General features: G+C 38.1%; 1 protein-coding gene across 1 annotated transcript; it reads right to left on the reverse strand.

Annotated features, from left to right (window-relative positions):
- Positions 1-1,092: 1,092 nt before the first annotated feature.
- LOC127633684 (E3 ubiquitin-protein ligase TRIM8-like) lies at positions 1,093-17,738 on the reverse strand. Its single transcript, XM_052112941.1, has 6 exons — positions 15,637-17,738; positions 6,476-6,571; positions 5,443-5,676; positions 3,986-4,017; positions 3,733-3,848; positions 1,093-3,421 (listed from the first exon to the last, which is right to left on the reverse strand). The coding sequence occupies exons 1-6, from the start codon at positions 16,207-16,209 to the stop codon at positions 2,781-2,783; spliced, it is 1,692 nt and encodes a 563-aa protein (XP_051968901.1). The 5' UTR covers positions 16,210-17,738; the 3' UTR covers positions 1,093-2,780.
- Positions 17,739-18,207: the final 469 nt, after the last annotated feature.

Here is an 18,207-nt window from a genome sequence, read left to right on the forward strand (position 1 = left end):
GTTCTCACATATTAGTCATATCAGGAGTGGGTCCCTGAGAGATGAAAATGAGAAACTAGCTGCCACTGACCTACATTTCTTGTATATAAATTTATAGACCAAGACAAAGGTCATTTGGACTTCTCATTTGTACATTGTTTTGTCTTTCATTTTGTTCAAAGGGGTTATAGACTCTTCCACTACAATCTCTTTGCATTGAATGTGTTTGAGAAGTCTTTCCGAGATCATGTTAAAAAAATGTAGTGCAGGTTTCTCAAATTCATTAACAGTTTCAACAAAAGTTCACTCCCACTTGGTAAGGATTTCTCAAGTCTAGTCTGGGCTGAAAGTATTTATATCAATGCTGAAACTTGCGACACAAACTTGTGTGTTAAATATAAGTGTTATCATAGAGATATTTGCTAACTGGTCTTATAAGTAGGCCCCTAATCATAAAGAACTTAAGGTAAGATTTATTAGTTGCTGAAAGGAATATTCCAGGTTCAATACTCAATCGACAAGATTTGTGACAATGTTAATTAGCACAAAAAATTATTTTGAATTTTCCCTACTTTTCATTAAAAGAAAGCAAAAATCGTGGTTACAGTGAGGCACGTACAATGGTAGTGAATGGTGCCCATTTTTGGAGGGTATAAAAGCAGAAATTTTAAGTGTATCATTTTTTAAAAGCACTTACAGTAATTCTTCTGATAAAGCCTGTGATTTATTTCAGTTGTAAAGTTGTTTAAATTGTCTTTTTATGGTCGTTTTAGGGTTTATGGCATTACGCTGACAATGCAACGAAGTTGTAAAATTAAATATAACTTTACACAGAAAGGTTAAGCAATTTTATCACACTATATTCATGTTAACATGCATCTTGTGGCTATACATTAGAAACAGTATTTTAATATTTTAACATTAAGCCACAAATGCTGTCAATTAAGCTTAACTTGTACTGAACACATAATAGTTCTTTAAATAAAATAAACTCACTTGTGTAGGTTGTGTGTAAAAGACTGTAAATGCTACATGCAATACACAAACATCAGGTATGACCTGGCATATTTAAGACATGCACATTTGAATTTCAAAGCATTTTTGAAATTAGCATTTATTTTGAACCAGGTTCTTTTCAAATTACATGTCTTTCTTTGTCATTTCACAAAATATTTACAACAGAAAATCTTCATCTCCATTTTATACCCAGTTTTTAGTTAGTTTCGTAATGCTCATTGGTCAATGTCTCTTTTACATAACTTGTTCCAAAAAAAGAAAGAAAAAAAATGTATTCCCTGTTTCAAAAGTCTTTTTATAACTTCTAGCAGTTTTATAATTTTTCTACAAGTGCTCAAACTCTTTTCCACATGCACTCAGGAACAAACAGGAACCCAGAGTCTCTGTTGCTCAGAGCCGGAAATGGCATGTAACACAAGGAAGAACAATTACAGCATTGACAGCAAATGCAAAGGCTACACAGGCCATTTCGTCTTCGATTGACACGATAGTGCTTAAACTGCCATTGAGTCAGATATAATGAGAGGCCATGGATAAATGGAAAAATGTGAAACCAATACATCCTGCGTTTAACATGCAGAATGTAAAGGGGAGCATTTCTGTAGCTGGGCGTGAGAGACAGCGCCGTCTGGATGGAGACCAGACTTAATGTTGTGGGTGGTGTGCGTTCTCGAACTGGTCAAGGCCTGTTTCTTTGGAAGCCTATGAAGCACCAGAGGACCATGAACCAAGGTGAAGGGCATTTCCATTGAAAGCGGTGTCCAGTAGGGAAGTTCGAGCAAAATGAACGATGGCAATGATGACAATGCTGTGCTGTTTGATTTTCCTACCATATCTGTTAAAACGGTCACAAAATTCACTTCAGATCTGAGCTAACACATGTGATTGTGCTTTTTGTGATGAATTAAAAGACCACAGACTACAAATTTAAACAAAAAGAAGGATGAAATATGGAAGGCAAGGAAAACTATACAGAGTTTTTGCCCATGTTTCACGTGGTTCTTCTAATAAATGACAACCATGTAAAGTTAATAAAAGTTTGTGGCCGACACAAACGGTTGTGGTCAACGGTTATTGCCCTAAGTGACAATACGTTTCATTAAAAGCTGAGTTAATCATTTTACTGCTGACTTCCATTGTGTCATTGAATGAGTCAACAGTACTTGTGAAAATTTGGAGTTTTGCAAAGAAAGTGCAACATTACTGATGATTCAGCAGATGACAGCATCCTCAGTTTTTTGGAATCTCTTGCAAAGAGTGAGTGTTATTTTAAGAGCAATTTGCATTCATGGTACATAAGCACAACACCATTAGTGCCTAAATAATGTGCAAAGCTATGCTTGACTTTGTGATATTAACTTTTACTGCTTCCAGATTTGAGCAGTTCATCTAAGTTCATTCTAAATGATTGATAAGATCCGTTTACAAAATGCCCCACATGCAACTTGTTAAAAGAATAGATCACCCCAAAATGAAAATTCTCTCATCATTTACTCATCCTAATGTCACTTAAAACACATGACATTCTTCCTTCAGTGAAACACAAATTATTTGATTTGACAGTGAATAACTTCAAATATTTTAATCTACTGTATTAATCACCAAATGTGACCGCATGATCTCTTTCAGATGTTATGTTGACTTATACAATCAGTGTCACATTTAACTTTCATTATCTGACAAAAAGCCTTGTGAAGATTTTTGGGTGAACTATTACTTTAAGACATGTCTCAGCAGAAAAATACACCCCATCTGGTGACTGGCAGCAGTCACTGGAGCAGAGGTTAACTGGTGACATAATGCTTGGTGGAAGACTGGCCGTACAGGCTGTAGAAGTCAGTGTGCCTGTGCGACTGCGAGGCATCAATCCAGTCGCGCATGGACAGGCTCTGGAGAGGCTGGGACATGGCGGGGGTGGAGGGCAAAGGGGCGTGTGAATACTCCTGTGAGCTCACTGACCAGGGGAAGGAACTGGAGCGAGGGTAGGGTGGATGTCCACGGTGGTTGGACACGGAGGGTACCCCTGAGCAGTAACAGTTATCAACAGTGCACATCAGGATCTTCCGTGCTCCGTACTGGGGCAGCTGAGAAGCGCTGCTGTTTGGGTAATGGGAGTGAGGGAACACTGAGGTGGAGTGCGATAATTGTTGAGAGCCAGAGGCTGAGCTGCTGCTTCCATGCTGGATGGAGCTGCAAGGCCCTAAAGCTTGCTGGGAGGATTGGCCCTCGCCCGGGGCTGAGCCCTGAGTGAGACTCAGGCACGGCTGCTTAGCAGCTGCAGGGCCTGATGAAGAGGAAGAGTCCATGAAGCTAGCACCTGCTCGGCTGCTTCCGCTTCCTTCAGGGAATGCGACGGAATGCCTGCGCTTTTCGCACAAGTATGCTGGGATACTCTGGAAGAAGTTTGCAGGCGCACTGAACGGAGCTGAAACAAAGTGAATGAGAAAAGGACAAGTAGTAAGAATGGTGAGATTGGGATATAAGCCATTTTAATTGTAGCAATGGTTAATTATTGAAGGTGAAAGATTATATTTCTGGGCCACTAGTGGTACCAAACAGAATTGTTATTAAAGTAGCAGGACATAACATTGACTCAACCAACATCATGAGCTCCATTGAACAATAGCTGAGTGTTTGAAACTTGTTTGTGACCTCATTATTTTTGCAATTCTATTTGTGCAGAGGTTTCACACTTTACCTTTCATATTAAAATGAATGTAATTATTTCAGAAATACCTTCCAGCATCTTGCAGAGGTTTTTCTCTCTTTTAGAGATCTCTGACAGGAAGAGTTTGGAATTGAGGCTGCCCACTTTGTATGGTGACAATGTGTTGCCAACATATGACTGAGACCTATAATCAAAAAAATTAATCACATATACTAATGTTTACACTTATGCAACAACGGGCCTTGAATGAGGACTAATGAAACATATGATATTGAATCAATTATTAAAACTAGTCTGCGGTGGAGTGCACTGCTGACTCACCTGTCCATTAGTATTTTAACAGACTTGGTATTCTAGAAAGAAAGAAACAAATCAATTTATTAGTTGTAATAAGATTTCAACATAAGAATACATTTCCAAATTCTAGTCTCAAATATCCACAGTTTGAAGCTTATTCTGACCAAACACTGCCCGCTTAGAAAGGAGGAGCCCATCTGACCGACATGTTAGAGTGGGAAATTAACAGTTTAAAACACTTGTTAAGATCGTAGAAGTTTATTTTTTATGTAGGTTTCAATATTTTTTTTAAAACATTTATAACATTTTCTACAAAGAAAATTATTTAATGACTTTAAAAATGTCATGTGTTGCAACCATCAAGTAAAAGGTACTAAAAAGAAGCACCTTGACTGAGTGTACACAACTTAATTATACATTAAATTATTTAAAATGTATAAACATATAAATAAGAGTTTTAGACATGAATATAGACATCTATATTAATAAATGATTAATTTAAAAAAAGTAAAAAAAAAAACATAACAGAATGGCTACCGGCAAGTCAGTTACACTACCTGACTTTGATTTGGTGGACAAAAGTTTCAAATATTAATCATATTTTAAAACAAAATTGTTTAACTTTTTTTTTTTAAATAAATAATAATTAAAGTTTATTTTGCACTACTCGTGCCAATGTTTCTTTTTTTCCATTTCAGCTTTTAATTCGATTTTTTTGTTTTTTTACTGTCTCCAGATGGTTATGCCACATGGCATTTTTGATTAAGCACCACATTGACTTTGAACTCAGTAATTGAAAACACGATCATCATAGAAAATATGTATTCAAGTAATTGTCCTTTTAAATAACTTATTATTTAAATAATAATTTAAGTAATTTTTGAATAACTTAACAGATCCAGATAAAAAAAAAAATTTAATCTCATTTGATTGAGCTTTTTAGTGTTAATGAAGAATAATTATATTTATTAGAATGCCCAAAATGATAAATAATAATAATTACAAAAATAAATAAATGTCACACTCCAATACTGAGTCTTGGAGAGAAACAGGCAACAGTGACAAGTCTCAAAAATACAGTCACATAGTTTATCTTGGGAAGAATGAGTACCGGTAACTGAATCAGATTCTATATCCGTAAATCCACACAATAAAACCAAAATTGAATATGAAAAAAAATAAATAAACTTAAACATATTTCCTGGATTCCATAAAGGTGAACTGTCTGCCCAGCAAATGAAAAATGGATGCTTATTCCACATGGGGCCAAAAATAATAATTCTTTGGCATCCTTGTACACTATTACACTGTTATAGCTGGTAATAAATCAGAGTTCAACCATAAGAGCCTGGCAGAAAAATACTCTTCATCATCCTTGCCATGACAGGAGACAAAGGCACTATAAAAACACTGCTAAATGTCACCATTTATAACAAACACGGACCATGTAGAAGTGACAACAGCAATACAAATCGAGTCACCTTCATAAAACCGATGTCCTCTGCCTTATCAAAAACCATCTGGATGGAGCTGAGCAGCTTCTTGGCCTCCTGCTGTTTCTGATGAAGCTGGAGGGCCTGTGCAGAGTTATCCTGGCAGAACTTGGAATGGGCCTTATCCAGAACCTCCAGGGTCTTCCCCAGATCTTCCTCCAAGAGCTGCTGCATCTTCTGATACTGCAGCTGCACCTCCTCCTTCAGGTGTTGCACTTTGTCCTGAGGTTCCACAGATCAGCACAAAACCATACATTATTTTTCAAGTCTTACCATAACTGCATTCGAGTCTATTCGGTAGGTTAGGAAGAACCACTAAATGGCACTTTTCCACTGCACGTTACGATTCGACTCAACTCTGCTCGCTTTACTTTTCTGAGCTTGCATTTCCATTGCAGTGTATTGCCCTCAACGTAGGTGGGATTATAGGCTGATCATCATAGTTGCGCCGCCTCTACTGCCATGACATCATCTTAAACATGACACAAACTGACCAAAACAATAACACGACCGCTAGCTGTTAACTACTAACTCATTGTGCTGCATAAAGCAGTTGTTGCATGGTGATTTTACACAAGTGTAACAGTTAAATTGGCCTGGTTGTTTTAGATACGATTCTCCCTGACCAATCAGTGATCTGCCGGATTTTGACATCACATTGAGTATTGGCTCGGCTTGCTTGGAACCTCGACCGAGGTGGTACTTAAAGTATCAGGTAATACGTACTATCCACAGTGGAAAACCCCAAAAAAGTGACCAGAGTCAAGTTGAGTAGAGTTGTTCCATGCAGTGGAAAAGCCCCATAAGGAAGCTGGATTTTTTTTAATGGCATGAAAACGAGGCACAACCTTTATCTCAAACCTGTGCAGATGTACTAATGTGGTCATTAATCACTCTAATAGGAAGAGTGGCCTAGATAAAAAAAAAAGGTGTTTACTTTTAAAGCTTGCAGAGCAAACGATAACTGTTCTGCTCTCAATGACATGTTTTAGTTTTCAATGTATGAAAAGAACACACTTACTTCCAGGAGACATTTGTCAGATTCTAGTTTGTAGAGTTGCTCCTCTATGTCTTGTACCCGGTCCTCAATCCGATCCTGCTGTTTAATCAGCATTTGCTGAAAGATAAAAAGAAACCGTTAGTTTAATACCGTTTTTCTATTCTAAGATTTGATTGACTAACTTTGCATCAAAATTAAAAAGTGTGCTTTTGGCTGTGCGATCTAGCTAAAAGAATGATTTCACAATATGCATCGCCAATATGCAATATCTCAATATGTCTGTATATAATCTGAAATAGATTAAAAGTGTGCGTCAATTAGTGGTTCAACATTTCAAGCAAATACCGGTAGACTGTTTTGTCAAGTAGATACAAAAGGTGAAATGTAAGAACAAAACAGTTATAATCTCTATAAAAAATAATCAAGGCATGTTTTCCCACACTGTTTTTCACTATATGAATACAAGGACAAATCATACCGAATCATTTTAATTTCAATGCACTATTATAATTATATAGAGCAATATACAGAAATTAGCAATGTCATAAAATATCAATACATTGATTATTGATAGGCACATTATTTTCTTGATACATTTTTGAATATTGATATATCAACATTAGCCAACTTTTAAATCAGAATCTTGATTTGTGTGTTTTCCCTCTTCACCATCAGTTGGCCTTCCTTTTAATGTAGTCTGGCGTAATAGCTTTGGGAGACCACAAGGAGGTGATGTAACATTTACTGTACTTAATACTGAAGGATAATGCCTGCAGTGCAGGTGGCAGTCCAAAGTTGTGAATCTAGTCACCATACACACAAAAGTTACAAAGGTTTGTATTTTCTTCAAGAGTGAACAAAGTGACGTTAATGAGTTTGCAGGTTAGTGTATGAAACTGGTGTCACTGTGTAAACTGAGTGATTAGAAATGGCAACATTTATTATGCAATTTGTTTGCATGTATGCACAAATGGGTTTCATTCAAACTGTCAAACCACGATAAAAACTTAAAGTACATTGTTTATAGGCTTTAAGGAAGATACATATACACCATAAATCATCCAGTGATGGCTAGAGTAAATAATCCATGTACTCTGATAATAATTTGGGTCGAATTTAATGCGAGTTGTACTCCATGGCGCAGCAGAATTTTAAGAAGCTTCCGGAGTCGTAGCTGATCACCGCTGATAGATGCAGAGTGATGGCTGCGGCAGTATGTGTACCTTCACAGATAATAACCATATCATCGTATGCATATATTACCAAGCACATAACTGGTAATCAGAAGCACACTGGTTCGAACCCCACTGCCACCACCATTGTGTCCTTGAGCAAGGCACTTAACTCCAGGTTGCTCCAGGGGGATTGTCCCTGTAATAAGGGCTCTGTAAGTCGCTTTGGATAAAAGCGTCTGCCAAATGCATAAATGTAAAAGTAAATCATCTTCCAGACACGTCCTGTGTACGACCCCCTTAAAGTTACCCTGCCGCTCACACTTTACAAAAGATGTGTTGAGAAATACACTCACCTGAAGGATTATTAGGAACACCTGTTCAATTTCTCATTAATGCAATTATCTAATCAACCAATCACATGGCAGTTGCTTCAATGCATTTAGGGGTGTGGTCCTGGTCAAGACAATCTCCTGAACTCCAAACTGAATGTCAGAATGGGAAAGAAAGGTGATTTAAGCCATTTTGAGCGTGGCATGGTTGTTGGTGCCAGACGGGCCAGACTGAGTATTTCACAATCTGCTCAGTTACTGGGATTTTCACGCACAACCATTTCTAGGGTTTACAAAGAATGGTGTGAAAAGGGAAAAACATCCAGTATGCGCAAGTCCTGTGGGAGAAAATGCCTTGTTGATGCTAGAGGTCAGAGGAGAATGGGCCAACTGATTCAAGCTGATAGAAGAGCAACTTTGCCTGAAATAACCACTCGTTACAACCGAGGTATGCAGCAAAGCATTTGTGAAGCCACAACACGCACAACCTTGAGGCGGATGGGCTACAACAGCAGAAGACCCCACCGGGTACCACTCATCTCCACTACAAATAGGAAAAAGAGGCTACAATTTGCAAGAGCTCACCAAAATTGGACAGTTGAAGACTGGAAAAATGTTGCCTGGTCTGATGAGTCTCGATTTCTGTTGAGACATTCAGATGGTAGAGTCAGAATTTGGCGTAAACAGAATGAGAACATGGATCCATCATGCCTTGTTACCACTGTGCAGGCTGGTGGTGGTGGTGTAATGGTGTGGGGGATGTTTTCTTGGCACACTTTAGGCCCCTTAGTGCCAATTGGGCATCGTTTAAATGCCACGGCCTACCTGAGCATTGTTTCTGACCATGTCCATCCCTTTATGGCCACCATGTACCCATCCTCTGATGGCTACTTCCAGCAGGATAATGCACCATGTCACAAAGCTCGAATCATTTCAAATTGGTTTCTTGAACATGACAATGAGTTCACCTTTCTAAAATGGCCCCCACAGTCACCAGATCTCAACCCAATAGAGCATCTTTGGGATGTGCTGGAACGGGAGCTTCGTGCCCTGGATGTGCATCCCACAAATCTCCATCAACTGCAAGATGCTATCCAATCAATATGGGCCAACATTTCTAAAGAATGCTTTCAGCACCTTGTTGAATCAATGCCACGTAGAATTAAGGCAGTTCTGAAGGCGAAAGGGGGTCAAACACAGTATTAGTATGGTGTTCCTAATAATCCTTTAGGTGAGTGTATATAGGATGACACTAATGTGCAATGATGAGCCATTATAATCAGAAAAGTTTTCCAACTCGCAAACTGCAAGACATGGAAGGATCACAAAACTAGTCCAATAATTGAATATTAAATCATGAATATCAAATCAATTTCAGTTCAAACTATAAACTAAGAATTCCTGTAACAAGAATATCATTTACAGACTTATTTTATTTCTAGAAAACAATGATATAAGAAATTAAATACACAGATTAACTAGCATATTCTGCTTTTTTTTCAATAAGCTGTTCCAACATAAAGAATATGAGAGCAAGGCTTCAGTTCTGATGCAAAAAAGATAAAAGTCTCTTCTGTTACGATGACACAAAAGTTTGTAAACTTCCTGCATTTCCTTTTCTTTCCCATGAATGCAGTTGTCAAGGCTCCAACATAGAATGATTGGTGGCTGAAAAGTAATGAAATTATTTTCCTTTCATATTCAATGGCAAACAAAGGAAGAACACAATTAACAAACGACTTGCGACGCCTGAAAGTAGTTCAGGGGTACCTAAGGAACAAACCAAATTAGTTTTAATTAAACAACCGTCTCATGCAAGAGTCAGCCACAAAAGAGAAGGTGGGGGTGCTGTCATGGCAACAAAGCTCTTTTTTTTCCATATCTGTATATTCAGAGGGGAATAGGAGGGAGAAAAAAGGAGGAGATGAAAGACAGCAATAGAGGAGAGAAAAGAGCAACCAAGACTCATTTCACACTGTCTTTCCCCATTTTGTCTTTGTCTGCGTCCAAGGCAGAGACAAATCACATTGACCCTGTGAGTGTGTATTTTGGAGCAAACCTCTGAAATGAAAACAGGCTAGCTCACAGATAAAACTGCTTCCTGTATAAGGAGGACAAACCTTAACCATACCAAGCCACTTATGCGCAAAAGCTTACAGGCAGAGAACAGGGGTTGTGCTGCCAAAGTTGAAATAAATAACAAATTTTAATAACCTCAATTGCTGGATAAAAGCTTACGGAAAACAGGTACTCTTAATTCTTTCATTTAAGCTGTTCATTTATAACAGCCAGTAGGGCTGGGTAACATTTAATATTCAAAATACAGTATATTCGCAATGGCAGTAAAAATTAAAGCAACATTGTGAATGTCACAATTATTTTCATGTGTTTTAATGCATAAGAGAGCATGTCATTAGATTAGTTTCCTGATTCCTTCTTGTTTCGCAACTATTAAAGGGTTAAGACTAGGGATGAGTATTGATACAGATTCCCTGTTTCATTTATAATTTATTTCGGTTTATTTCGGTTATAAATTCTATTTTTCTTACATATGAAGAAAATGGCAGCTAGTGCTGCTAATTATGCAAGTAGGAATGTATTCTAACTTGGTACATTAAAAAATATTGATTTTACAAATTTTATTTTATTATTAGTTTATCACTTTGGTCACAATTTAGCTTATCTATACACTGGTGGCCAAAAGTTTGGAATCATGTACAGATTTTGCTGTTTCGGAAGTAAATTGGTACATTAATTAAAAAAAGGGACATTCAACTGATCACAAAGTATAGTCAGGACATTACTGATGTAAAAAAAACAGCACCATCTCTATTTGAAAAGTCATTTTATATCAAACCTAGACATTTCCAGCAGCCATCACTCCAACACCTTATCCTTGAGTAATCATGCTAAATTGCTAATTTGGTACTAGAAAATTATTTGCTATAATATCAAACACAGTTGAATGCAATTTGGTTCGTTAAATTAAGCTTAACATCGTCTTTGTGTTTTTGAGTTGCCGCAGTATGCAATAGACTGGCATGTCTTAAGGTCAATATTAGGATAAAAATGGCAAAAAAGAAACTTTCTCTAGAAACTCATCAGTCAATCATTGTTTTTGAGGAATGAAGACTATACAATGCTTGAAACTGCCAAAAAACTGAAGATTTCATACAACGGTGTACACTACAGTCTTCAAAGACAAAGGACAACTGGCTCTAACAAGGACAGAAAGAGATGTGGAACACCAGATGTACAACTAAACAAGAGGATAAGTATATCAGACTTTCTAGTAATGAGTAATAGATGCCTCACATGTCCTCAGCTGACAGCTTCATTGAATTCTACCCGCTAAACACCAGTTTCATGTACAACAGTAAAGAGATGGCTCAGGGGTGCAGGCCTTATGGGAAGAATTGCAAAGAAAAAGCCACTTTTGAAACAGAAAAACAAAAAGAAAAGTTTAGATTGAAACACCGACATTGGATAATTGGAAAAGAGTGCTATGTATCTTAACCACATTGAGCTTTTGTGGGATCAGCTAGACTGTAAAGTGCATGTGAAGTGCCCGAGAAGACTTGCCACATCTATGGCAAGTGCTACAGGAAGTGTGGGGTGAAATGTCATCTGAGTATCTGGACAAATTGACAGCTAGAATGCCAAGGATCTGTAAAGCCATTGTCTGTCATTGCTGCATGTGGAGGATTTTTTGATGAGAACACTTAAGAAGTTCTGAAAAAAATAAATAATCAAATTGTAATAGTAATTTTAGACGTTATTAATGTCATGAATATACATTGATCAGTTGAATGCCACTTGGTGAATAAAAGTACCAGTTTCTTTCCATAAGAGCAAAATCTGTACATTATTCCAAACTTTTGGCCGCCAGCATATATTCCATCAATAAATATGATGTCCTGAAATTGCATATATTTATTATGTATATTGTTACAAGTTTATTAAAACTACATATTATATTGCATTTATTTCACATATTGTTGTTTTTATTTTATTCACGTTTATTTTTTACATGCATAATTTGTACTATTTACAAGTACTGTAGAACATATGCTAAATCAGTAGTGTCTTTAAAAAAAGAAGTAGCGTCTCTCAGAAGAGTTTTGTTTGAGCGCATATTAAAGCTGATGTTTGTAACTTTTTCTGTGTTAAAATACTTTATCCTATCCAAGCTTAATATGCAGAGACAGCTATAATTAAGCCATTCACAGGTAACTTAAGCACCGTCTTTCTGTGGCACTCTGAAACGTTCATTGTTTTGAACGACCCACTTAGAGCCGTCCAAAGCATTGTTACTCAACCAATGGCATGTGTTGGGGGCGGGAACTCAGTTGGGTTGCGCTAGTGTTGAAGTAATAACATACCTCAACTTTAACTACATTGAAGTCACATGGCTTCTATGTGAATATGACTATATGCTTCTATTTTCGTTGTTTTTGGTCAACAACTAACTGTAAAGAACAAAACAGGGTATTAAAAGAGACATTCAATAACAAATTGATTGAATGGTTCTCATCTTTGCACACACATTACATGGTATGATTCAAGAACAAACTTTTACTCTCTTACATGCAGTGAAACTGTGCTTAACTTCTTCACCACTATTCAACTCAACTACTGGTGAGTGAGATCTGATAATTTACCAGCCAGTGGCTGGCTAATCACCCTTGTATATAGAAATATATTTTTTGCTATATCCCCCAGCCCTTCTAATGAGTTATGCTGTGGTATGATTTTGATTCATGTCAGCTACAGAGCAAAAAACAAAGGGAGTCAATGTCAGACTTCAGAATGCAGCAGTACACCAAGACCCAGAGAGAGATGCGCTGCAAACTAATGATCTTCAATCACACCGTCTGACAGACGCTTATAACAGCTGACTGTACCCTTGGTGCCAAATGAACTACATCAATCACTGTCGATGATAGGTCCCTATCAACAGATTTTGTTTGCTGAATGTTTGACAAATTGGATCCACAATCAAAAGGTACAGAGTAAAAGAAAAACTTGTTTTTGCAGTGCACGTGAATCAAGTCTCAGCGCTTTTATCTTGTATGTGCATCAACAGTTTTTCTTGTGTATCTGGCAGTGAATTAGTTTTTGGTGAATTCTGAATACAGGCTATAATAACTTCTCTCCATTCCCAAAACATCACATTATTTAAAGCCATCTGGAGCTGTTAAATAAAATGGTTAGTTCACCCAAAAACTAAAATTCTCTCATAATTTACTCACCCTCATGCCATCCCAGATGTGTGACTTTTTCATTGGCTGAAAACAAAGGTTTTAAGAAGAATGTATGGACCTACAGAGCTGAAACAATGCAAATGAATGGGTGCCAAACGTTTTAAACTCCAAAATCCACAAGGGCAACATAAATGTACTCCAGATGACTCTGGGGATAAATCCATATCTTCTGAATTGATGTGATGGGTGAAAAAAAATCTATATTTAAGTCCTTTCTCCTTCTGTTTTTGGTGATTCACATCCTTCATGCATATCGCCTCCTACTGGGAAGGGAGATTAATTTATGACTTAAATATTGATGTTTTTCACCCACACCTATCATATCGCTTCTGAAAACATGGATTTAATAACTGGAGTCCTATGGATTACATTTATGCTCATTTATGTGGATTTTGAAGCTTCAGAATTTTGGCACCCATTCACTTGCATTGAATGGACATACAGAGCTGAAATATTCTTCTAAAAATCTTCATTTGTGATCTGCAGAAGAATGTCATACACATCTGGGATGCTAGGAGGGTGAGTAAATCGTGAGAGAATTTTCATTTTTGGGTGAACAATCCCTTTAACCTGTACTGCCACTGTTGAATAAAACAATTTAAGCAATTTAAACTGCAGATTACATAAAAGACAAACTGTGATAATTCAACCAAAAAAAAGAAAAAGAAAAAAAAAAGAAAAAAAAAAAGAAATGTGTCATCATTTCCTCACCCTCATGTTGTTCCAAAAAAATATCAAAAGACATTACGTAGAATATCAGCCTGTCACGACTCACTTTCATTGTATGGAAAAAGACACAATGAAAGTGAATGGTGACGGAGGCTAAATTTCTGTCTGATATCTCCTTTTATGTTCCACAGAACCAAGTCAAACAGGTTTGAAACAACATGAGGGTAAGTAAATGACAATTAAAATCTTTGGGTGAACTATCCCTTTAATTTCGAATGTAATGGAGTAATTACCTAAGATAAGCTTCACCGACGTGTAACACAATGGGCAACAGTCTAACGTGCGGTTAGTAAAAACAGAGGTTCTAAATCATCTACTCCTTTACAGATTAAATTGGTGTTCATCTACATCAACAATCAGGAACAGAAGAAAGGTCAATGTGGAGAAAACTTCATGGAGACAGGGAATGTCTTTGAAGCTTTAGGATCTAAGACCATGGCCTAATTGTAGTGACTGATGAGCTCAGGCTGCCGGCAGAAGCCTGGAGGGTGGAACCGAATACCTCACGGCAGCGGTGCTGGCTTGCCATTCAGGACGGACCACACTCAAGGGGGAATGGGGGTAGGGTGCTCAAAATCACTGTCATTTCAAACCAGTGTCTCATCCACCAAGGTCAGTGTGAACAAGGCAATAGCAAACTTGCCCTGAACTACAGCCCCAGACAGGACCATTTTGCCTAGTAGCAGATGAACGTGGAAGGCCAAATGTTGTCCATCAGTGATGGTAAACTTAACTGTACCAAGTGATAATGTAGCTTAACACATTAGATTCACATTCATAGACTACTTGGGAGGGAGAAGCCTTAGTGAGCTATGGAAGTCCTGAAACCTCTCACAATGACAAGGTTTTGCTTTCAAACAGCCTGGGCTACACATAGCAGGTTTTATTTTGTAGTTGAGGGGTCATTGCCAGCATATCTATTCACAGAAATGGCATCAGCAATGTCAGAGAAAGGAAACATTGAATAAAAGAAAATTATGCAGTCAAAATGAACATGAATAAAATCTGTGGTTGCTGCTCAGCCTGCTCTACCCCTTAATATATGCATTAAGCTACTATAAATAAGGACTGTAAGTAGCTCCTAGCAATCTCCGATTGAACCTAAATTGGGTATATTATTTTATATTTTATCAATATAAAATATCATCACTATAAAAGCATCAAGAAAGATTTTTCTAAAGCATTGTGCATTGGTGATCATAAAAATAAAAAAAAAGGAAAATTCCAGTAATTTTGTTGTAGCAAGCCAAGGAAAATGCAGGGCTTGTTAGGGGTAAATTAGATTCAAATCTGGACTTTTCCCTCATCTGTGCCACAGAAAATAAAACTCATCATTAAATTCTCCAATCTTAGTCCTCCCCCTTCCCAAAATGCCATGCAAGGATGCACCTGCACTGGGAAGATAAGCCCAGAGGGGAGCGTCGATATTGTTTGCATCTCTACCCAATTGTTCATCATTCAAATGAAAGTAAAAAGGGGGAAAGGGGCCGGAATAGTTAGCAACTACACTGATAAATCTCGCCTCCTCCATAAGAAACAAGTCCAAAAGTGAAGCACAGGCTGGAAGTAAAAAAAAAACACAACACAGAACATTGTGGTGTGTGGATGTCAACTGCAAGAGAGAAGGAAAACAGATGTGTCTGGTAAAATGTAACTCCTTCAACAGTAACATTGTGGTTACTTACCCTGATATCGTTACGCCGGACTTCTATATCGCACATGGGGTGGCCATGGTTGGTGGCACATCTGGAGAAACAGCAGTATTGGCAGACCGCCACATGCTCGGTTTCACAATGATACAGTCTATACTCATCGTGCTGTGGACAACTCCAGGCCCGAACATCCTCGGCATCCACCAATAAGTGTCCAGCATTGGAAGATGGCTGTTGGAGATGGGTCTGTACGTGGGAATGGCAGCAGGGTGCGTTACACCTAAGGCAAACCTTCTGAGCTTGAAGTGGAGGACCACGACGACACAGGATGCAGTGCAAGACAGCTGGCGTCTTCTCAACGTTCAGTGCGTTGAACTTCTCCACAATGTTGGACAGTTTGTGGTTCTTCTCCAGAGTTGGTTTTTGGCTGTAAGCATGGTTGCACTCTGGACAGCGAACCATCCCTGTATCTTTCGACCAGGCCTCATTTATACACATACGGCAGAAGTTGTGTTTGCATGGGAGCTGAACTGGCTCAGAGAAGACATTCAAACAAATGGGGCATACAAGCTCCTCCTCAAGACAGTTTTTCCAATTCTCTGCCATCTTCGAGGTCTTCGAGTTCACAACTTGCCTAAAACGTTATAGTTGAGATTCAAAATGGCATAAAAGAACCCTTTGATGTGTTCTTCTTGAAGTTATTTACAGTCAAGTCATGTTCCTCTGTCAATCTCTGGGAAAATGTGGTGGGTGGAGTGTCAACCACAAGGGCCTTCTTTTATCAAACTTCTAAGAAGCCTTTACGTTGCACCAATGAGTATACCAATACTCCAAAAGAGTATAATTTCATACAGCACACTTTTTTGCTCAAGGCAACATAATTACACCACCCACTTCTTCATTTGTTCGTGTCAACTGTAGGCGTCCCGACAATTTTGTGTTTTTACCAAAGTGGAATTTTCTTTCTTGTGACTTTAGATGCCAACACAGTAGTTCATATTCAGCACATGTATCATTAAAGCCCAATATTTATCTATGAATAATCCAGACTACTGACACATCTGCACGACCTGTCTGACAGCTCCTGGTTTACTGAGTGAAGACACGTTGACAGGATTTTTTCAAGAGCCTCAAGCAAGAGTGTGGTAAAACCTTGTGAAAGTAAATTATTATTCTCACGTGGAGGTATTCGTTCTTTTATAAAATGTACCGGTATGTCAATGTTACAGGTATACAGCGCGAGCGTCTGGCATGGATTTTTTTCCCCAAAGAGGATTAAACTCGTTCTGAAAGTACCACGTCTGTGAGTACAATATAGCTAATACGTGTATTAAAATTTATATAAAAATATGTGTCTTTCACATCTACGTTGGCAAAAAAACGTAGCTTTATATATTCATTTAACAGAAAATAACGATTTAAACAGGTATTCTCTTACACATATGTGTGTGTAGACTACGGGCACACTACACTTCCCCCTCATGATAACAAAGGAACATACAGAAAACATACACTGGTATGTAACCAGTCAATATACTCCCAACTCCGGAGAGAAAACTGGATTGCCAAGCGCCTTTACTTTGATCTCTTCAAAGCGTTCCAAAAGGCGTTGGCGAATGAAACAATGTAACACCAAATGTAACAATCTGCTTTTCAGAACGTATCTCAAATGCTACATTTAGAAAACTTCGTATCATTTCCCTATCGCGCGAGTCCAGTCTCCATGTCCTTTGATTTGGGCCCAGCTGGAAAAAAAGGCGATAAATATATCTTTAATGTCCGATTCCCATACACGTCCAAAATATACCGACTGTCCTTCGTAGTTTAAAGGGGAAACGGAGCATATCTCGCTATTGGTTTCTGTCATCTGCCATCTTGCGTGCCTCTTTAAAAATGAAAAGAAATCGTATCTCTTTGGCCCCCACCAAGCCTCGGTCGGTCGCGCTTTAGTGCTTAAAAGAAATCAAAAGTAGATTACAACCGTGCGTTTCTTCGCTGTTACCGAATCCTATTGCGGCCGATTCCTGAGAATGTGCATCCATAGGTCGTTCCTCAACACGGCCTGATCTTACCATAGTATTATTTATGGGTTTCTTTCCCCCTCTGCACTCTTTCAGGCTTTGATAAGGTTTGGAATGCAGGCACAGAAATGAGTTTCAATACACACAGAGCCTCAAACTCGCTCCTCCCCTCCCAATGTCCAATCCGCCAATCACGTGACTTGTCACTGCATTGACATGCAAAAAGAAGGGGCTTTAGAATGGGGAGGGGCTTTGCTTAAAAGGGCATCAACATCGAAAATGCCACAGTTCCAATTTAATGTGAACCGCTGAATGGTCATGTGGTCTTTATTATTCGCACTTATAATGTTACATGCCGTCATAACCAACATTAACAAAAACAAAAAAGTTGTTACAAGTGATTTCTTTAATACCACACATACAATTTGCATATTACTTGACAAATGTCACTTAAAGAGCACCAATCATGCCCCTTTTCACAAGATGTAATTTAAATCTTTGGTGTCCCCAGAATGTGTCTGTGAAGTTTCAGCTCAAAATACCCTACATAGGCTATCATTTATTGTACCATGTTGAAAATGGC

This window comes from Xyrauchen texanus, chromosome 40 (assembly GCF_025860055.1).
Source record: "Xyrauchen texanus isolate HMW12.3.18 chromosome 40, RBS_HiC_50CHRs, whole genome shotgun sequence".
Taxonomy (NCBI): domain Eukaryota; kingdom Metazoa; phylum Chordata; class Actinopteri; order Cypriniformes; family Catostomidae; genus Xyrauchen; species Xyrauchen texanus.